Raw genomic sequence first — 24,289 nt, forward strand, 5'->3', positions numbered from 1 at the left:
GTACAATAATCTGAAAAGAAATAAGCTCTCCACAAATTTGCAGTACCTGAAGCCCACTTCTACGAAGAAAATTTCAGCCAGTGAACCCCTCTTAGCTGTCACACAAACACACAGCTCTGGGGCTCTGTCACCTGAACAGGACTAATAGTTGCATATTGTAACTTACAAGTGTTTTGTTAGGTTTGCTTACAACAAATTCTGTCCTAAGGAGCAAGTGATTTAGGAATATAGAGATATTTTAGAGTCTAGAAGACATTTTTGCTACTGAACAGTTTAGTCCCGTATGTTCATTCTATCCATCCATTTGATGGTTCACTCAACACATTCACCACAGTATGGTTGTAAAGCTGCAAACAGAAAGGGCTGTGATTAATGAAGGCATGAAATTTACACTGATATCAAGCTTCTGAACAGATGTTACACCGTAATTAAACTTTCTGAAATGTAGACTGAGGAAAGCAAATAAGTCATTGGTAGAACCAGGATATTTACTCACGTAAAGTGCAAGTATTTCCCATGTCATTTTATGTGCTACATGATCCTGTTTGTTAAACCCATGGAGTATCAGTTGAATATTAGTAAAATTTTAGGGAATATAGTACAAAAGCGTAAAAGATCATTGTGGTATCTAAAAAAAACTCCAACAGGATTGGAAATTTACCTAAAGAAAATACATGTGTCCCTTAATTCTGGAGAGGGGAGAAAAGGTATAAAGAAGGAAAAGAACATATGAACCGTTGAACACTTTGAGAAAATGTCCATCATTTACTGGGAATATGCAGTCATATTGCCTGGTCAGTACCTGCAATAATGTGCTTCATTCTGTAATCAGAAACATCAGCCTACTATCTCACATACAGGTAGAAACTGAGAACATCCTAGTGCATCAATAGTTAGAAGCAAATGCAACTACAATTGGACATAAAAAGTGATAAATGTATTTCCTCCTCCACCTTCTGAAACAAGCATGTTTGTTTCATTGTGCAATCACTGCAGGAAATAATTCACTCATTTTCACTTACTGTGAGATTCTGGATTCCTTCCATAATACAGGATTCAAATCTATGGGTACAAGAAGGATTCAGAGGAATCAACAGGCATTAAGAAAGAAGACATGTATGCTGAGTTTTCATAGAGAGAAGCACACTCCCCTAGGGCTGCTTAGGGAAGGGATCTGCCCTCAAGTCAGCTGATACTTTTACAGGGCTATAAAAGCAGGTCAATGGGCAAACTGAGCCAAGAGAGGAGAAGGCTGTCACACAGAAAGGAGCTCCTAGACTGAAAGCTTGGCTTCTGTTACCAGACTCCAGCTGAGAAAGAGCTGGAACTTAATGCTAAAATTAACCTTCACCAGGAAGCTAGCCAAAAGAAGCCTGGGTTGATAATATCCACTTGTGTATCTGGAAATACTCAGTCTCTGTCTCCTCCTCTTCAGGGACCAATAAATCCTCTGAACAAAACAGCTTGACTCTTGGACTCTTCTAAGCAGGACTCACAGTCTGAGAGATATCCATTGAAAGGGTTTTTTTCTTTCATTATATATATTTATTGTGATCTAATTCAAAATGCAATAGGTATTTTCCAGACAGTAAATATAATAGTAAGAAAAAATTTAAGTAGACTAACACATAAATTCCAGTTACGAAGAGGTGGACATTCATCCTTAACATGCTAATGCTTCTTATAACAACCATCTGTATATACTCTAAGGGGCAGATTTTCAATCTGGGTTGGTTGTGTATGAATTTTACATGTTATGGAGTAATGACTGGTAGACTTTTTTTTAACTCTAACCCAAACTCACATTGAGAGCACAGTGGCGTGAGGTAGCAGGTAAATTGTACAGACAAGTGTTGGGCAAGAGGGAATACTGCAACAGGAAACTACAAAGAGTAGGAATAGGCACATCTAGATGCAGAAAGAGAGCAAGAGCCAGTTAGACAGCAGTATGAGAAATTTTCCAGAGCAATGAACACAGAGAAATCGATATGCTGTATAAAACGAATGGGGAGTTGCATAAGATATGTATGTTTTGGGCATTATTTTAAAACATAAACATATTTGAGAAATTGAAAAATAACAGGCTTTAAAATTATGACCCATCTATTCTGGAAAGAGATTTAGGATTTGGTGTCTTAAGTGTCACAAGAAAGAAGCTAAAATGTACATTACCTCATTTTAAATAAAATTATTTCACTTAATAATATGTTGAAGTCAATATTGTTACTAAGGTGCAATATAGCCCTGATAAATAAATGAGAAGCATTCATCAATGAAAACAAAGCAGTAAAACTGAAGAAATCTCCATCAGTAAAATGTTAAATAGACTTTGGAAAATAAAAGAGAGAATGATTTACTGTAACTCATCCTGACTTATGTTTTCACATACTTAGAAAAACTATTAAGATAGCAAAACAAGCAGATATCCAGGAAAAAAAAGACTTCTTTTTCATTATAGAAAAGAGACATAATACAGCATTCTGAATAACAGGCAGAAACCTTACAAACTGTACTTCATTTCAAAGTGAAAAGGTTGAGCAGACTGTGACGTAGACGGGCTGGAAGCCTGGCTTAATCCCTAGAGAAAATGCAGTGTTTTCATTCACTGTAAGGATCTCCTTAAAATCCAGCTTGTGGGCAGTGGAATGCACTATGATGCTCTAAGATGTTTTCCAGGACTATGTTACACCTAGCATCAGAAAACCTATGTTAATTGAATTTCCTTTCCCATTGGAAGGCTATACAATCACTTAGCAGATGTCCTTGTCAATCTGATTTCACGCTACTCTTTCTCTAGGTTTTAAACTGTCAAAAATAATTTCTCCTCTTTTTTGATACCTGTAAGTTCAGAATATTACAATTAAAGAAACTACACTCTCTTAGGCTTAGCCAGATATCTGTCCCTTTCAGGTCTCTATTCTTTGCGTCTAACTTTCAGATTTGCATCATTGTTCTGACAATAACATATCTAACATCAAGTTGGTTTTTCACATGGGATGACACAAAGACTATCTAGAGAGAGGTTGTAATCTTTTGTTCTGCTACCCAGACAGGAATAGTGGCGATTTCTACTACCACATGCCATTCCAAATACTCTTATAAATTGATGCTAATGGCCCCCTTCAGTTTCCTAGTATTAAAAATCCAAATTTCTTTTTTAGGCTAGTCACTATTTCTTTTTCCACATCTGCATTTAAACTTTTTTTCCTAACTGAAATACCGAATCACATTTTCTAAATGAAAATAGTGAAAAGGGTCATATACAAGACAAAAATCTAGGATTGCTAGATGAATTTAATACAGATACGTTGAATTTTACTGGAAGTGCATCCTGCCCTCAGAAATTGCATTCAGGAGCTGGAAATAGGGAATCCAATTTCACATACTCTTTTATATTAATTTATTTAAGTGTCAGTGGTAAAAAGCAGTAAAATACCCAGAGTAGCAAAACTTAAACACTTAGGCAGGAATTAGAAATAATAATAACCTTTCTATTGGAAAGATTTCTTTTAGTTCCTTTGTCACAAAGCCCATCTATATTCATGTATAAGAGACAATGTAATGACTGTACATGAAAGAAAAGCTTTGCAGAAGGGTAACATATCTCCCTGCCCTCTTTATTTAAAGATGTCTTTTTTAAATCATCCTAAATTAACATTTGGTCAATGTACATAAGTTTAAATCAATTAATCAATTAAGTGCTCAAAATGTTCATGAGATAACTAAGATCCACGTAATTTAATATTTGCACTATAACTGCACGAAAGACAATGCACATATTGAGTTTCACCATTAGTTACTGCAGGCCAGACACAGTCTTTCTATGTATAAACTATCAAAGTACCACTAAACTTAAACTGAAATGTTAAACGCAGCAACTGGGATGTCTTTAATCAACATCTGCTGAACAATTTAGATTTTCTACAGCAGCAAAGGTAACACAGAAATGCTTTATATAAATGTCTGAATAAGAAGTAGAAATGCATAGTTCAGTGTTTAAGACAGGATGGGGAAAAAATACCTTTTATTTTTAATCTTTGACAGAATTTCCTTTATCACATATCTCCTCCTAGAAATCTACAGGTTTCTATGTTTAACTTAACTTCTAATATCAGCTATTTAAAAAGAAGGAAAATACTTCTATAGCAGATCTGCAACACAGAAATTATTTTTTTCCCCAACCCAGCTTTTTATTAGGTTGTTGATATCTGCAATTTATTAATCTAGTAACCATCCATATTAATTTGGCTTTTTTTCTTTTTTTTCACTTATTGAACAATCCTTGATGAAGGGGTCCATGAAGACCACTCACTGATCCTTTGGCAAATATCCTGAAGATATATTTGGAGGTCATCTGTTATTGCAACATCACCGACCTCATTCTACATAAGAACTGGTAACATAAATGTAATATTTTTTCTCTGATATATATTTCTCTACTTTTTACACCAAATTTTTACAAGTTCATCTTAAATGATTACATAGTATGATGAGAAGTTGCAGCAACTGTCAGATGCAGTTATGTTAAGCCCTTGTAGCACCATGTTAATTTCTCTTATTGCCTGAAATGTGCCCATCTCCAAGGTGATATTTGATCAACACTAGGTAAAACCTTCAGAAGAGTGCAGGACCTTTCAGTTAAGATGACTGTGGAGTCCTTCAGAGATATGGGCTGTATCAAAATATATTACACAGGTTGACTATTTTATCTCTGTAGTTCTTCAGGCATCAGAACTATTATGGGACTTAATTTTTGTCAGGTTTTCCCCTCATGAACACTTTACACTTTCAAAGTGCTTAACTTTAATAGTCCAATTCTTTCCAAGAACTTGAGCATTGCTTTAACAATGAAGCTACAATAGTCTGACATTTCTTCCATTTTCAGTGTCTCCCATTCAGATTATGCTAGATACTACTAACAGTCTGGACTTTTTTAAATGATGAATGATGGCCAGTTCCATGGTAAACAACTATTAGACACGGGAAAGAGCTTGTTCCAGAACTAAGTACTAGAGACTATTTTCTGCTGCTCTACTCTGAAAATTTTTAGGTTATCATTAGTTCACAAAGGTAATGAGGTATCCTATATGAGTGTTAATCAGATATTATGTAAATAGTATACTAAAACTTAACTGAAACTAAACAAACTCTGCACCTTTTTTTTTTTGTTCAAGTGTATTTTAATAGTTTTTGCAGCAGAATACAAGGCATAGTGATAATCAGTGACTGCAGCACTGCCTATCCCATCCCAGATCTGCTCCCCAAACCCCCCAGATTTAGCCCCTACTGAGAAATATGTCCTGCAGCATGAATCTTAGCACAGGTCTCAATAAGAGGATGAGTTTGTCAGCATTAAACACTGCTGCAAACATTACAATATGCCTAAAAAATAAACACTCCTGCCTTGCCAAAGCAAGGCTATTCACAAGGATGATGATATTAACTGGTTCATTTGGCTGTCCCATCCACAGCTAGCTGTTTATAAAGCAGGTTTTCTTCCCCCTCCCCAAAGCTGGAATGATTTCTAGGAATTTAATGGAAGAAGTTGCAATTCAGACATTTCAAGTGAGAGGTTGAATTAAATTATATTTCATAAAATGACAGTATACAATGAAAATTGCTGAACAGGCAGGCACATGTCATGCAAGAAATCATGCTTTGTAAATCTAACACAACTTACAAGACTAGCTCCCATAGATAGTTTACAGGGATGATCTATTATGCAACTAAATTAGCAAACTCCTGTTTTCTATTACCTTCCTATATAGCTTAGATTCTATACTTTGAAGTTCTTCACATTTGTTCAGCTGCTTACTATCACACCCACCTCCTGACATACAAAAATCTGAAACTCTCATAAGTCAGGGATTTTTTACATATATATTTTTATATATTCACATATATAGATATATACACACACATGCATTCAAATCAAGGTATTTATGGCTCCCATGACAGTCACAACAAAAATCCAGACTTAATCATAGATTAAGATTTTGGGATAGGTCACAGCAGGTATTTCGTTCATATTTAAAACATGCTTCTACATACTCTCAAATCAGTCTATAAACAAACACCTGCTTTAAAAGAAATAGTTTACAAATGCATGTGGAGCTTTACCAGCTTCTCACCTGACTCAAGATAACAGTAAGCATGACAGAGAGCAATGTATAGAAATTCCTGTGGTGTACAGTCACTTTGGCACAGAGTTAAATACAGAGCAGTAAAGGACTCTGTGCCTGTCTAGGGACGTGAATGGAGATCTCTGCTGTCAAATCCAGACATTGCTTAGGCAATAAATATAGGGGGCCTGATTTTTCTCCCAGATAAATAAGACTTTACACTGGCATAATTATCTTTAGTAAATTTACTGCAGATTTATTTCTAAGTGAATGGTAAATAGGTCCAATATTTCTTTCATATATAAAAGATTATGCAATGGTATGCCATTTTTATTTTTGCTTTCCAAGAAGTGCTCTACTCCATTCTCTTTACTTCACTTTGATCTTAGCACTGTGCCTGGCTAGGCATTAAGAATTAAAGTCAGGTGTGCTAGAAGGAAGTGAATTAGATTCATATTCCATTCTAAAGTTGGATTTGTTCTACTTGTATTCAAATATAGCACTGCTGATGCAGCCACCAAGAAATACATACTACTTGGCAACAAGAAAATTATCAAAGCAATCTGACCAAATTGGCACCACTACCTCTGGCTACATCTGCTAACAATAATACAAAGGGAGAAGTATGAAGATAACAATTCTCATTTATTGTTACCATTAAACTTATCTGAAGACTACTCTTTAGTCTTTGAACTTCGTGCTTTCATAAAGCCAATAAGAGCTCCACTCAAAGGTGAGGGGTGATGCTTTTCCAAAAGTGATAAAATACCCAATTTACCAAGGCATTAGAGTCTCTAGTCACAGATTACTCAGTCAGATGGACAGCAATGGAATACCACCAGGAAACAATGACTGCCAACATCAATGAGCTCTAGCAATGCATAAATTAACGTGTGTGATACTATGAGGATAAAAAAGTAGATAATATATATTACATATATTAAATGTGTATGTATGTTTATATATAAAAATGTATGTGCATACATATTATATATATGTATATTTTATATACATTTTACTGTAAATTGGTAAAAAACCCCTGCTAGTGTGTAAGCCTACTCATTATATTTTTTAAGAAATGTTTATTTCCAGATATAAGGAACTTAGATATACATTAGGTCAAGTTGCCTATCCAAGCAAGGAGATGAAGAAGAGTAGTCAGATTTACTTATTTATTTCAAGGTAAGGTCAGAACAGTTTATCACAAGTTATTTAGTCACTACATTGCTAAATATTTCATCCATCAGATTATGACAAAATTTCTCAGTTGAAAGAAGCTTAAAATTATACACAAAATGTACCATTTTTAAATCACTCAAGATTTAAAATTGTATTCTCACAGATTTTCCTACATGTAATTAACAAGTCGATGAACTTATTTTGCTAAGAGGCATTTCACAAAACTATGATTTGCAATTTTGTAGTAATTTCAGCTAAAATGTGCTAAAATGGTAACACCACATTTGAAATCGTGACCATTACCATGATACAGAATCATATGGTTCATTTATTTAAATTAAAAATATATCATTATACTTTGCTTATAGGCAACCTTAGTTTTAATACATGAAACTCCAGTGTGAATGGTGCATTAGCTCAAATAAAAACAAATAATATCCAAATATTTCATTCGCTCAATTTTGTAAATAAAATCCTCACTTTACCCAAGCAGGAAGCAATTACAGCTTTGAAATACTTCTATCATTAACAAAAATCTCCCCAAACTAGTTGTATCAACAGTGGCTCCCACTATGTATGTAGCAGTAAGTAGTATATATAACATCATCAAATATATAAGCCTGTCAGGATGCACAGTTCCCACCTTCACAGCGGATTATGTTGAAGGTGACAACTTATGTATCCCAAAGGAAAAAGACACAAGCTAAACATATCTACCAATATTGGTATAATCACAGTTATGCTATGTAACAAAACATGATACAGAGAATAAAATGACTGTGGGTTTCGTTCAAGTATTACTTTGCAGCATTTTCCCAGCTTGCGACCTATATATATTCTGAAGCTAGAGCTATGTTTTTAACATATAAGCATTTATTCTACTGTAGAATATGTCTAAAATGGTAATCTAGTCCAGTAAATCTAAATTTTTGAGTCTGGCAGAGAGTACATCCTATACTGGGTTACAACATGCAGAGAGAAGTGGCTGCTGATTCAGAGACAGTTGCAGTACTTTCCTGTGAATCCTCCTTTTCAATGTCGGCATCAGTTGGAAAAGCTGAGAAGCCTCTCCAACAGAAAACTATTTTCCATTACATCTGTAACATTCTCCCTTATAATTTTTAATTCCTATCAGAATAAATTTCTTGGAACACTATTTCACAGAAAAACATACTTCTTTTCATAAGGAATTCCGATTTCCCCTCATTCTTTCTCAAATATATAAGCAGTCATCCATTTTCCAAAATAATTCCTTTGTGTTCCTCTGCACCTCCCAAATATGACAACTACTTCTTTTTCATCCAGTCACATTATATGTAATTTAACTATTTCACACTTCAAAAAAAATTTCCTCCAACTCTATAGAAAAGGAAATATTACTCTTCACACAGATTAAAATTCCCAGCATGTGAGTTGGCTGCTTTCTCAGCACGATTAACAATTAGGATCTTATTTAAAGATAACTTTGTTAATTAGTATTGACATTTCAGATTCAAGTAGCAGCTTCCTCCCTTGCCAGTAGTATTGGTGTCAGTATGAAACCCTTATGTAAGCAGCTCATTAAGCTCAGGCTTACTTTGCAAATAGTGTACTGTTTTACTATATGCTACCTATAACCTTAGCCTTGAACTATTCAATTCTCTTCATTTGAGCTGTGAGTAGCTTTCTCAAAATTAACTACATAATTTAATGTAGAATAATTTATGTTTTTTACACTTGAGTTATTTATCTTTGAAATTCTTAATATATTTGATATACATATTTAATATTCCCCCAAAGCGAGCTGCTTTAATCTTTCATTTATATATTGTATTACATCATATTTTAGAAAAAGATACGAAAATCCAATTAGAATTTTCAAACATGCAAATAAATATGTCCCTTTGTTTCCTGTTCAGAGATGTATATTACATGAACCACACTACTTTGACTTTCTTTCTAGAAACACTGCATACACGCTGCTCCTTGTAATATTTTCTGACAAGTGAAAGCCATACAAAAGAATGGATGCTTCTCCCTCATACTTGGGAACCAATTACTGTAAACTAAGACATGCCTGTAGTTTCAGCTACTTATACCAAAACCTAGTGACACTTCCAAATTCTTCCAAACCCTGGGAATCAAGCATCTCCCATCATTTCATTAATTTGTCAGATGCCACTGATAAATTATATCTGCTCAGATATAATTTTTATGAGCACATCTCCAAGGAGTTTTAATACCAAGACAATGTGCAGTGAATATCTCTGCAGTAAATAGATGGTCCATAATTTACAATATACCTGGTATTCAAAAATTACCACGTTTATGGAACTGGCATTAGATTAAAGATTTTTTAGATTGTTTAATCTCATGAAACTTCATTTGAGGAATTCAGTAATTTTTCCTTATAAAAGCAAGTGCTTACTTTTAACTAAGTCACTAAGCAAAAGTGTGTAATACAGCCATTCGCTATTTGAAGTGTAGAAGAAGAAATTCAGCAGTAGCAAGCAAATCATTGAGAAAGGGGGAGAACAACAAAGTGCTGGGCTTCTAGCCTCAGTGGGTAGGAAATTCATTGGAAAAGAACAGTAGGTTCAGCCACAGATGGAAAACTTTATCATGACCATAGATTTCAAGTACATAAGCTCATAACTATGGTTTTAGGCTTCACTAACTGAAGCATATATTTCCAGTGACCTTTTATAATCTATAAAAACTTAAAACTGAAGTGGGTTATAAAAAATGGAAAATTCAATTAATAAAAGGAAAGTGAAAGTTATCACTGCATCTGATCTTAATGACACTCTTCTCAGTGTGTCAGCATTCAGGATGAGAGCAACCAAAGAACTGTACTGGATAAGCTTGAGTCTTTTTGGTATGTATTCAAATAGCCTTGATGTGTACCATATGCAAAGTTTAAGGGTCATAAGGATGCATTTTATTGTTCAGAACCACCAAAGATTCATTTTTTGACAATTTTTTGGGATAACACCACCATCTTGGATGCATAATTAGCTAAACTTAGTTCAATCCCACCTTCAGACTGCCTTATCTGAATTTGGCAAAGCTGCAAGCATAAGCAGCCAAAGTATAGTTTTCTAACAGTACACTGATCGATGTAACTTAAAGTGGGCATAGATTATTAGAAGAACTATTTAATATAAGTCAATACTTATCATAGTATCTTTGAAGAATCAGAACTTTCATGTGACACCAGAATGACTCCCTAATTTTTTTTAACCACACTGGTAATCTGCAGTCAGAATACTGGTCTGTTTTACAGAACTAGTTATTTCATAATTTGTTATCTCATTCCAGAAAGACAATAGAACTCTGACTTGGTGATTGCAAAAGTCCCAATCACATAATAGTCTATTTAGTGTTCTGATAGAAAGTGACAAAACTAATAATAATGTCCTTCATCATGCCAGCATGAGCCCTTTATAAGATTATGAAAGTGTGCTCCCAACTGATTAAATCATGAAGGGAAAAAAAAAAAAACAAAGGCATCCTCTTTCAGCAATGTGCTTGCACCTTCTACCTGCTAAGATCAAATGAAATTGGTCTCTTAGGTTAACCTCAACCATTCTGGATTCAGAAGTGTCAATTTAAGTAGTGTCTTCATCCAGAATTCCTGCATCACAATAAAATTGATGCAGATTTCTAATAACAAGTGTAGGACTCGTTTGTTTCAACTAATTTACTCCTAATCCAACCATATGTAAATTTCATCTTTTTTTAGAAAACAGCTAACGATAATGTATACAAGTAATTGTACAACACATTTTAGTTTAATACAAACTGGACAATATCACCTAGTGTGCACAATTCAGTCACTCCAAGTTCAGATTCCAATTACTACATGAGAGCTAAGACTTTATGACATTTCCTACAAATGCTAATTAGCTGGTAGGTTAGGGCCCTCAGTCATGTAGCACTTCATCAATCACAAAGCTTAAACTATTAAAGATGGAAACTGTAACATTTTACATGAAAAGTTATGTTGCAAGTCAAAGTAGAACATTATATTAGCCTCCTTTACATGGTGTTCTTTTATAATAGTCCCCACAAAAGAATTTCCACAAGCTGCTGTCCTAATATGATCCAGGTCTACAACCTCTACGCTGTTCTTGTCTCAATAACTACTGTTTTCAACACCAAGACTCATACTTCAGAGTGTATCATTGTTTTAAAAAATATCTACAGATTCCTAGAGAACAAAACACACCAGATAGAGCCACTGTACAAAAGAGCGAAAACGAAAGCATCATCACCCAGTTCATCACTTCTGCCCTTCAGCCTACAACTTGTCCATATTCATAGAGTTTGCATGTTCTGGTAAGAAATATATAAAGATTTCTGAGGTCAGCCCCTCTGCATGTTAAACTGACAGATATGAGGTGTAAGCCTAGCTTTGCCAGGTTAAACAAGGCTATTAAAACAGCATACCCAACTTTACTGGCACTAAAATGGAACAGTGGTGCCAAAGATTCTAAAAGAAAGAAATATTAAGTAATATTGCACCTCTGCCATTGACATAAGTTTATTATTACTCCATGTCAATCTACCTTGATCCATATCCTCTAAACGTGTGCTGTTCCAGTGCTGGGCCTCCCTTAAGCTTGCAGATTATACTGAAGAGTGTAGTGCTTTTTCAATTTGGTCAAACATCACACCAAAACTGCTGCATGGAAGGATAATGCATCACTTGCTCATTGTCTAGCTCACTACTCTTTTCTGCAACATATTGCCCTATGTGTGTTCCTATGCCATCCCATGGGACTCATCACAGCTGTCTTGCTGCCAGTGTTTCTGATTCTTCCACAGAACACTGAGGGAGCCCTCAACAGAACCTGTCCTGTCGTTCAAGTATAACAGCTACCCAAAAAGGAGAAGAAACAGCTCAAATTTTAAAAGGGAGCTTTTCTGGTTTTAGTTTGGTCTCCTTTGTATTTTTTAATGCAGCAGATAAAAGTTATGTACACAAGAGAAAGAACATAGAATTAGAAATTACAGCTTTCCAAATTATGTATTCCTTCCTACTCAAGTTTCTGGTTATTACTGACAGAAATATTTTTAAGCACTATATACAAATTCTTCCTTCTTCAATTACTTAAATACAAGGGATTAAAACAAATATTATTTTAGGCTGAGTGGAGTACTTCAGGGTCAGTGGAGCACTTCACGCTGAGTGGAGAGAGATATAGCCATCTATCTATCTTGCATCAATGAATGAAGGCACTAAAATAACCGCTTACTCACAAGTCCTCATATCACAAGCAAATAAATGTGCACAGATATAGAATTAGTTTGCATATAGAATAAAGAAAATGAAGACACGCATTATAATATTACAGTTAGAGAATCTAATGTCTAGAGAGGAAGAACTAGAAGCAATTCCTTCATTTTCAGAAGGGTTTTCATGAGAGTAAGATTGCATACCTGAAAAAAGGTATGTAAAGGCAGGACAACGCACTATAGGGCCCAGTAATTGTTTCACCTCTCAAGTGCCATATGAAACAGTTCATGTTGCTTTCTACTCACTGAATTCTCCACATATATGTGCACGATTGAGAATAAATTCCTTTCTAAATGCTAACCATGAGAAGTCATGATCTAATAAGCACTGTCAAAATAAAGTCAAACACTTTGGTTAAATAGGCAAGTACTTCACCCTCCCTCCCCAGTTGAATTTAAAAGCCTGTATTTCCATTGGTGGCATACAGAATTTTTAAAATATATTTTTCAGATATTATACTTTTCTAAAACCACAATAACAGTGTAATGATGATCTGATGCTAGCACTTTTAGGCATGCCAACATCTACATATTAAGACAGCGTGGTTATTAAAAAATGTATGAGAAAAGGAAATCTATGCATATCTTAAGTGATATAAATGAACTACTTTTATCTTTTTTTGGTTTGGGTTTTTTTTAAGTAATCATAATTCATTCTTCTCTAAGTAAACTCAGTATTTAGCACATTGCATAAAAACTGAACTTCAGAAATCCCCAGCTAAAGCATATTTACCAGAATAAAAACCTCCAAAAAAAAAAATCCAGGTGCTACTTAAAATATTAAAGAATTAATTCAGTACTAACTCTGATTTTGCACCTAGAAGTGAGCAGGATTTATTTATCAGATTGTATAGTAGAGCTCAGGAAGCTATAACATGTGTTTACTCTATGAAGAGAGATCATGCACTTTGAGAGGGATTATTTTCATTAAGAAGCAGGTGCAAAAGAGGAAAGACCATCTGCAAACCCTAATAAAATAGCCATGATGCCTATTTCTGATCACAAAGCCAAGACCCATAGTGCTGACAGGTCTGTGATAAGTTATATTCATCACACAGTTTTCATCACTGAATCCACATTCTTCCTACTGATCCATTTCCACAAGAAGTAAATAAAGAGATGAATTGCGAATTCTTGTTTTGTTTGGAGTTTTTTTAGAATATAAACCATAAGAAAAGATGCATTTTCTTCAGAATTCTCAGGTGATGTTCAAAAGTAATTAGTGTTCAGCACAGGATAGAAGACCTGAAGTTTCTTGTCTTAACATCACCAGCATTGCTAACAAGGCAAACATTCAGAAATGAGATTTAAGTTGATGAGTACCTAAATTCCAGTTTTGATAGGCCTTATTTCCTGAGCCTGAAAATGCAGTCTTCTCAGTTTCTGGAAAATAAGGACTTGGCTCTTTAAAAGACTGTATTTAACCAATTGCAGACAGAGGCATGGCTAGACCGTGTGAACCCTATACGAATCCTGGATGAAAACCACAGTAACATGAACTACCTACATAATACGGTAGAATAAAGAGTAGACATAAAGAGTGGCTGTAACAAGAGGGGAGAAGCAATAGTAAAATACGTTTGATTCCAGGAATGACAAATACATTTATCTGCATGCTCACAAGTGTATTCATATAAAAAGTGATGCACAGGACATATAGAACACACCTATCAGCATAAATATTTTTGTGACAATATGGTAAATAAACACACTACAACTGTATGCAAGACCTTTCCAGAGCTGCCTGTCCAGGAAATTCCCTCCCCACTCCCCCGAGTGGAAACTGTAACTATTAAATACAAGTTTCCAAAAAGAGTTAATGCAGTTAGTCAAACTTGCAGAAAATTTTAAGACTAACAAGGCTGTTTGTTTTTAGCTCACAGGAAAAGCAAATAATTGACTTAATTTAGGTTACTTCCCTACTCCTCTTCTCCCTTCAAAAAAAAGCCTTTAAAGAAAAAAAAGCAGTCTTTTAGCAGTCCCACACATATTATTTACATAATTTGGAAAGAGTAGTAATCAGTGATCTTACCTTTTTTTGAAGGACATTAATTTTTCTTTCTTTTACTTCCAACATGTCCTTCATATCTCGAATCTCCCCAGCTAAAGTTCCTTTCTCTTCTGTGAGGTCTTGAAGTTGTTTTGTTTTTTTATTCAGAAAGGTTTCTTTTTCTTCCAGTCGTAACCGCAAGGCATCAACCTACAATAAGGAAATCAAACATATTTAGGTTGTAGAAAAGATCTTTAGCATATTTTATTTATTTTGTATAATTCCCAATTTTTGTCACTTAAGTAATGGGGTTTTTTTTCTATGCAGATTACGCAACTAAATCTAAGAGGTTCTTTTATTTGTCAAAATGTAATGAAAATGGAAAATACTTTTAGTATGGAAGTATGAATACAAAAAGTAGAGTAGTAAAAATATGAAATAGCATTGAACAGCTCTAACTTGACATAGGCATAGAAGGTTCAAGAAAAAAAATAAATCTTGACTTATTAAATATATAACTCATTGGAAATAATGTTATTCCATTCTGTATTTAATTTTTCTGTTAAAGCCATGACATGGGCAATCAGATACCACAGTCACTACACAGGTTTGGTCACAGAACAGTAACCTAGAAACAGAAGGACGTGGTAAATAGGGAAATTAGAAGGTTATTCACTTTTCTTCAGTATATATTTCATAAGTCTCTTAACAAATGGGCCTTAGTGTACTTTTCTGTAGTAACCACTTATCAAGCAAAATAAGAGATATGCTAAGAATTTTCCAAAGCAGAAATGTCTTAAATCTTAAGAACCTCATCAAATTGCACTCCATTATATAACTGTTTCTTTCATTTAGAAATCTTATAAAAAAGGAAAGACAAAAAAAAATCAAAAGCATTCTAGCAGCCCAGAAGATGTATGTAGTCTTGATTTTATCATTTCTTACAGTATAAATGCTCAAGCATTCCATTTTATTATTCCTTAATGCAATTCAAACAGTTCTCAAATTATGGTCAGGCAAACACTTGCTGGTGGTCTGGAAAAAATCCATAGATCACTTGATACTGGTTACTATTTGTATATGGTTGTTTCTATAAGTAGCTCTACTGCTAATTACAATTAAAAGCTTGGTACTCATAAAAGCATTTGGAAATAAGAATGTAGAATTGCTGACTATGCTCTGGTTGGGGAGGGGACGGGGGGGCAAGGGGGAGGGAGGAATGTAAGTAGAGCAACAGCCACCTCAAAGGGCAGCAGCAAAAATATTAGCATCAAATAGATAAAAACATTTAGTGAAGCAAGGAACAAAGAGGAGAGAATTTCTAAATGACAGAGTACCTGCACAAGGAAACGGAGGAGGGAACTGGCTCTTTGTGGATTATAATTAAGAAACAGGAAAGCATGCACAATGGGAATAGATAAACAAGGCCCCAGCAGTAGGCATATACAGCATGGATCCAAGTGGAAAAAAGTCAAAATGGGGGAAGAAATAACCAAAAAAAAAAAAAAAAGAAAACTTATGCATCATGTAAATTCTACTCTTAATACCTTTGTAATAAAAGGTATTCTTCTGATAGAATAGTAGGCATCTTGATTCATTACAGCTACAGAGCATGTTTGGGTTTAACTACCAATACTGTAAGAGTTGCACCTTACATTCATTGGTTCCATTCCATGGGAGTTTCTACTAAATCACATTTATTTCCACATCCTGGTTCTGAAATGCAGTCACAAATTAAATTTTTCAGCACTTTTAAACATTACAAGAGATCAAAACAAAAGTAGTCTACTATTAGTGTTAAGTATTATGAATTCAATTCTGCATTTCTTGTGCAGTCTCAAACTCCCAAATTAAACTCCTCAACGAGTTTATTCTTAGTGAAATAACCAGTCTTTTGGAAAACTGAAATAACACATCAGTACACGTGGAGTCCACGAGAGAGTACTAAAAATACTTCTATAGACCTACTTCTGCATTTGCCTTTCTGCTCCATCCAGAGAAAAGCGCTATGTAGCACAGAAAGCACACTGATATGGCAGCAAGGGCATGGAGAACCTTTGCATTGTTTGCAAGCCATTAGAATGACATTATAATTTCATGCAAAATAGAGAACTAAGAGAGATTACAATCATTTGTTATTACAAAGATAGGTTTCCTTCAGTAGAGGCCATTTTTCTGATACTGTTTTCTTCTGTAGCTCTGAAGTCTTAAAATATTCACATTAAGTGGACGCACACAGGCTTGTTTTGGCTGCAAGGTACGCCATTGAGACGGTTTGGATTGAAAATATATGATGTGGCAATCTAGAGTAATTCTCCATGTAGAAGAGCGCAGCAGGAAGTCAGGCAAGTGGGAAATATTAGATTTATTAATTCAATTTTTAAACATTTTCAAATGTCAGAAAAGAAAGAGCAAGTGTTTAAAGTTTAGCTAGAAATTCATAAAGTCTATTCATAACGATAAGCTAGATCCAAGCAGCTGAAAGGGCATAAATGTTAGCTAAGGATTTTTAAGTTCTGCAGTGGAAAACCATCACCTCTATCAAGGACTTTTTCCTAGTTAATCGGAATATTAGTAAAGTATAAAACAATCAGCAATTCTAACTTATTTTTATTTAGATTGTGAGTTTTGTAATGCTAAATTTATTCAAAGCAAAAGTCTTTGCAATGTCATTTTAAAGCTTGGTTTGGGACTAATTTAGATGATCTATTGGACCTCGAAATGCATGTTCTTCCTGCTCTTAAAATGGCTCATTGCTTTTCTATATACCAGAAAAAATGATTTATATTTTGCTCAATTTATTTTACTTTTAAGACTTTTTTTACAATATTGGAGTAATAGGATCTTGCACTTTGTAAGGAGTGTGCAGTATGAGATTCAAAGATGAATTTTTGTTAGAAAGCAAGTAGTAGTAGCAGCAAACTTTCAGACCTTAAGAAACATAAAAGGCCTCATCTGAAACTCATTACCACATCTTCTTTAAATTTAATCACTTATTTGCTTCATGTCTGAAAGTAATCCCTAAAGTCCAATCACAAAAATCTCTGATGGGCCTTTAAGCTGCAGCTGAGAAGCTCGTCATAACACTGCAGCAGGAGCTCAAAAAGCAGTTCTCTTCAGTCAGGCAATGCAAGGCTCATTTTCCCACTGCCACCAGGCAGAAGCTTAATGCTTGAAGTCAAAGGGAGTTCAAGGTGATTAGACCCACTGATAAACAAAGCACTGATACCATTCCCTAGTGACTGCGATACTACAGTAGCTTACACATGTACCAATACAGTTGTTCTGTTCTGCTTGGCTGAACCAGGCTGTTTCTGAGTCAACAGTCTTTTTTTCTCTACCTATACAGCCCCCATCCCAAGGGCCAATCAGACAATTCCCACTCTTCACAAAATTCTTCCCAAACAACCTGTCATCACTGCTCACTATATCCAACTCAGGAACGGGGATTTTACACACTAAAACTTGGGAGCACAAGGAGAGTTGAGAGGATGAGAAGGCAGTGCTGAAGTCCATGTCTGTGAGTCCCAACCTGTGTGAGAAAGTGGAACACAGCCTCACTCCAGTTTTTCAGACCCAAATCTTGCCCTCCCACAGCTGTTAATTAATGATTGAACTTTTCTCCATTTCCTTTCACCACTAACCAGTTAATAACATGACTAATACATTATTTTAATTCCCTAAACACAGACAAAAATTCAACCTGGAGGGACAAGACAAGGTAGATGGTGGTTTCCTTTCACATCAAAAAGAAACACACATGGAACTCTGCAGCACAGCTGCAATCTTCATCCTTCCTTTCACTGGTTAGCTTTCAAGTCATCCACACAAAAACTTTTAAGTTAGCACAAAGGTTATGACCTCAACTGTGCCACAAAGTTCCAGGGACCTAGTATTTCAGAGTTGTCTGGACTGACTCTAAATGCAGAAACAGATTGTTTTCTCATTATTCTCATAGATTATTCCACACATCTTCATGCAAATAATTGATAAATTCTTTTAGCTCTGTGGTAATTTCAAAACACTTACTAATGAACTTACTAATGATGAACTGTGTCCTTCCACAAGTTGCACATGGACTGGAAATCTGAATATATTTAGATGTAAGTAGTATCACTTCTGCCTATAACCTCTGTTCCCACAAGAGGTTGCTCTTAACGCAAGGCTATCTTGTTTTCAACTTAAGAAATCATTTCTAGCCCTGGTAGCTCAAACTAAAAGCTTTAAAGCATAACTAAAGTGTAGCTTTGATTGCACTACAAAAAAAAAAAAGCTCTAAAAGACTTGAAACAGCCAAAGAAACTCAATCCCAGCAATCCCACTTCACACAAAGACACTGTTAACATTGGGAAGGAAAGAGTAAGGTATGTCCAATCACAGCCTTAGGTGGCAGATCTTCCAGTCTCAGTGTCTCCTGCCTCCGGTCTTCCCTCTCTGGCTGCTCCAGAGCCAGAGGGCACCCTTGTTGCTAACACAAAGAGACAAAAGACAGGCAGACACCACACATTCTGTCAGTGATTGAAACTTCCATAACAATCCATAACGTAATTTCCAAGCCACAACAAATCCAATGCCATGCTTAAGAGGTTAGACTGTCCTATTTCCCAGCCTTTCCTCAATGAACCATAGGTCAGAAAACGTTCTTAACCTGGGTTCATAGAATCATAGAATGGTAGGGGTTGGAAGGGACCTTTAGAGATCATCTTGTCCAACTGCCCTGCAGAAGCAGATTCACCTAGATCAGGGTTACTGGCAGTGCATTTCCCATGTTTCAATCTGGATCATGGAGGTACAAACCAATCTTTTACAAACCATATATTTTCCTATTATTTTATAATATGTTATTTGATTCTCCCTCTTTTTCCCCCTTTATGCAGAAATCCTTTGACTGTAACAATTGAAGCCAAGTCCATTTGAGAGCTGAGATGAAAACCTTCAACATAAGAAAAGGATAATATTTACAACAGCATGATTTTTGATCTGTGCCATCCTTTTCTCCCTGCAAGTACAAGAAACAAAATTATCTCTAGTCTTCCTCCCCAGAAAATATTGTCTATGGAACTTGATTTAAATTGTGTCCTTACACCAACGCTGGGAGAAAAAAAAAAAAAAAAAAAAAGAAAATTCTGCCATGTCTATCTGTTTTCTTCCATCTCCTCAAACACTGGTCAGAGGATGACACAGCAGAGCACTTGAATTCCAAAATCCACCTACACAATGAAGCCCAAGTATTTTGGTAGAATAAGTATATCGTCCCCTAAACTAACATATACATCAAGGAGACATTCTGATGTCACTGCTCTATGTAAGTTTTTCAGAGGCGCAAAACTCTGACCCAGTGTCAGTCTGGGAGAGTGACCAGGCAACTCACACCATGTGTGGTCTTAGGTGTAGAAATTGATTTTCTATTTACAGGAATGCAATGAGGAGGTTTACAAGAATATGGGTCATGTCAAGCTTTTCTTCCTTCCTCAGATTTTTCTTTCTGCCTCCAGTAATCAAGAACCTAGACTTTTACATTTCTCATAATGTGAAATAAAACTATCTCAGCCTGAACTGCACACGACCTTTTACTGTATCGTATCTGGTGCTAAGTATGTATGACATCATTTCATAAGTCAAATACGAATCTCCAGATGGTATAAAACCAAAAAGCTGTTAAACCAGTTCCTCATCTTGTGGAAGACAAGAAGCAAAATATACTATTTATAGCCAGAAAGAATTTGCCAATATTAGACATTATCTCTTCCCTGAAAAAATGGTACTGTGAAATCATATCTCCAAAAGTAATGAAACAATGAAGTATCCTAAATGAAGCATGCCAGTACACTATGAGAAATGCCTGCCATTTCGTTACTCCTCCTTTTACATCTATGGTATTTTAAATATAATCTGAAAGGAAATTAAATATGGGTCATTTTACAGCATCAGATATATTTTTATATTTGAAAGGATAAGGATTTGTGGTACACAAAAACCCTCTCTTTGGCTTTTCACTCAACACTATGTAATTTTAAAAGTCCTTGCCTTATTTTTCCCAAGCTTTGGCAGCACATATACCAGTAAAACTTGGCAATCTGAAGAACACCATCATTTTCCAGAAAAATTAAGCAAAACCAGATCTGATAACTAACACACAAAGCATTTCAAAGACTTCTGTCCAAGTAAATTGCTTTTTAATTTTCTCTGACTTCTTTTTCCTCAGCAACTACTTATTTAAGTTATTTAATACAATAAACTCTGTCACTTGCTCTGGAATTATACAACATGCTGCAAAAACTTTAGAATTGGGTTATACTTTAAGAAGAAAAGTTCATGTTAACTGCAAAAATTGCCAAATTGAAAGTCCAACTTTATTAATCTTCATGTCATCACCTGCCAGTCTGACCAGCTCCAGTTATGACATCTATTTCTTGAAGTTCTTTACTGTCAATTGTTTCACTTATGTGCCATATTATATTTATATCATTTATGAAAGTAGGTTTAGTGTTATGGAGCTCCATGAAGAAGCAAAATATGAAGAAGCATTACTGTGTTTCATTATTAAGAATTATTTATTTTATCATCATAAATAAAAACATTTAAAGCAAAGGTTTGGCTGTATTTTTTTAAGCTAATTCCAAATTTACTAGCCAAGCACTAAGTGTACTCTAGTACTGCACCTGGGGTAACAGAGAAGGCAAACCGTAACCCATTATCAATCTCCCCACATCACCTCTGTTCCACCGCACACAACAGTCAATATTTGCAAGTGTTCAAAAGTAAATCTTCTCCCACTTTGTACAATCACTCTCCCTTCCTGATGACCACTACATGGTTGTTGACACCTCTCTTTGCTACTGTCTGCTCTCTGTCTATTACGCAGCCATCTTTTGAAGAATCACTTCAGTTAATCAGAAAAATAAACTTCTATTAAAAATCTTCATTCCTGTATTGATACATCCATATGTATCTGAGAAAATGTAATATACTGAGTTTTGACTACAAAAATCAGTTTAAACCATGAAAAAAGAGAGCTGTCACTTCAATTTTCTATGCAGAAGTATTGAGTTATGGGTACAGAGAGCGTATCCTCACATGGATCTTTTTGCAAATATGAGAAGTTTGCAAGTATAGAAAGGATATCACGTGCCTTTAAAATGTCCCGATTGTACTTTCCACTTCAGAGCTAAGGAAAAAAAAAGCAAATGAAACCATTCTAAAATGCAACAATAATCTCATCATATTTGCCTTTCATTTTTCAGTCTGATGTGACGAATACAATTTTTTTCAAAGCAATGGCGGTACCCGGTAATCCATATGGAAATTCAAAAGCAGAAAAGGAAGAATGTGGTCACATTTTGAAGCTGCAAACACTTGATTTTTGTACAATTAATATGTTTTAGTTGTTCTGAATTAAAAGTTTATTGAGTTAGATAGCTTTTCCCCTTTGTAGAAGCAAACTCCACTTTTAAACATTATTTCAACAACATTCCCACCATTACTCTGGGTTTTAGGGTTGCTCTAGTTTACATTTTATTTCAGAATGTTATGTTATTATAAATCTGATTGTTAACAACCTTTATATTCTTTAAAGGATAATGTATTTTACTGTCTTCTTCTACTTCTTTCTACTACTTCAGTATTTAAGAACTAAAAGGAGAGGATGCTAAAGCAGCTGAACACATTAAGGTTGAGGGGAACAGACAACAAACAACATTAGGTGGTTTAAAAACACAGAACAATGTTAGCTGTTCACATCAGGAAAACAAACTTGTACTGTCTCATATTATTTCCCTCATAGCTCACAAGCTCTTCCAATCTTTTTGTAACAGGATGGGAGAACCACCTATGACTGTAATGCAGGAAATGCACTTCATTTCCTTAATGTACCCCTTGAGAGATGGCACCTACAGATTTCATAAAGCTCTGAGCCTCCTTCTTCAACAGGGAGGGAGGCTAATCACTCTTTTCTTTCATTCTTTTTTTCCACTAGTCCAGATTATGCTGCTCCTCAAAGAGAAAACTGATAATACTGACTGGTCAAACTACACTAGAAAAGGTTGTAGCTGAATCAGAGATTGTAGCCAAAATATAAATGGTTCCCTCAGGCAGTTGGAAACTCATCCTTGTGCAACATGATATACCACAAGGAATTCTGATCACGTGCAGCTTATCAATGCAGCCAACTGCCTAACAGCTGTTTTATTCAAAGTTATACCCTTGCCTACTCCTACTACTAAAATTAGGTAGTTTAAATGCATCTAGTCCAAAGTTCAGAACTTAATTTTAGGTTCAGTTCCAGCAAATTTTGGAAAACACATGGGAATTGTAACTCATGTGCTAATACTTAAAGCCTTTATTAATAAAACTTCCAACACTAACCTTACCTCATTGAACTTACCTCACTGATTTTTATGCTCACTATAAAACTATAGCTGTCATAATATTTTTGAGTTACTGCAAAAGGAAGTCAGTCAGTCCAGAGTCAATGTTATTTAGCAACATAATGATAGTTATAAATCCAAAATACTTAAAACCAATTTCTAAAACTATCAATCTTGAAGACTTTTAAGTTTTAAAATTTTTGTCTCCAATAACATTTAGATTTTATTATCTGGTAACAGATTAACAGAAAGAGAATTAAAAGGCAAGAATATTCTTTTTCAAAGTCATGTCAATTTAACTGCTTCATGAAAAAAAAATGTGCTGAATTCTGTAATAGTCTGAGAATCATCAGTAAATATCTGTAGCTTTATACATTATAAAAATAGAATGAAATGTTTTTCTCAGTTTTAGTTTTTAGTGGGAGTCAGTTATTGAAGAAGCTTGATACAGCAGTTAAAGTGTGATTTTCAAAAAGCACAGTTAGTTTGTAATCTACTCAGAACAAAGAAGTTGCCTGTAGGTAAACCTCCCTCCAACTGACCTAGAAAGCCTGTGTTAATGCTTTGATGGGTGAGCTGTACTCTTGACCTTTCTTCAATATCACATTTTGAGACACATTTCTCAAAGGAGACTCACCCTGTTCTGAGGCTGAAACACCTGTTTACATCACCCACTTGTTTATCAGACATTCCTACATTAGTAGGTCCAGCTGGAATTAGCTTGGCTACAAGCTTATCTTCCAGTATCTATGACCAGCTCATAAATAGAGTGACATAAAACAGCTTGGGCAGTATTTTATATTTATTCATAAGAACACAGCAAACAGAGAAGAAGGTTAAAACAATAAGCTAAACATATATTGTTTACTTTAAACATAACACAGTGTTTTCTTCAAGAAATATGCCATCTTGGCTTCTGTATCTCTCCTTCCCACATTCTTCCAGAGAATAATTTACAACCTTTTCTCTGCAAAGTGATGCATTTTTCTCAAGAGTGAATAAGCTTCTAACTACTTCTAATCTCTAATTAAAAATTCACTTCTAAAATTTTCCAAATAGAAAAGATAAGAGAGAAGTCCTTTCCCAAAAACCTGTGCTCTGTAATCTCCTAGACAATAGTAAATAGCAGCTGGTTTAACAGTGACCTTGAATATCAGTTAAGTGTCCCAGCTCTGCTTAGCTCTATCACTCATCCTCAATCCAAACCTTTCCTTCTCTAGGTCCATCCAGAACTCGGAAATTTATCATTAGCTCTGGCTTCTGAGATATGTAAGACGAGTCAATCCCCTTGCTTTCTCCCTTTGCATATATGAAGCAAGAAGGCATTTACCTGGTATCAGAACAGAGTGCAG

At 35.1% G+C, this 24,289-nt stretch overlaps 1 protein-coding gene across 1 annotated transcript in view; it reads right to left on the reverse strand.

Annotated features, from left to right (window-relative positions):
- Window positions 1-24,289, reverse strand: part of ERC2 (ELKS/RAB6-interacting/CAST family member 2) — a 311,703-nt gene that overhangs the window by 179,371 nt on the left and 108,043 nt on the right. The window contains exon 6 of the mRNA XM_062008749.1: window positions 14,614-14,781. Coding sequence (XP_061864733.1) covers window positions 14,614-14,781 — 168 coding nt within the window. The remainder of the gene's footprint in view (window positions 1-14,613; window positions 14,782-24,289) is intronic.

This window comes from Colius striatus, chromosome 15 (genome assembly GCF_028858725.1).
Source record: "Colius striatus isolate bColStr4 chromosome 15, bColStr4.1.hap1, whole genome shotgun sequence".
Lineage (NCBI taxonomy): Eukaryota > Metazoa > Chordata > Aves > Coliiformes > Coliidae > Colius > Colius striatus.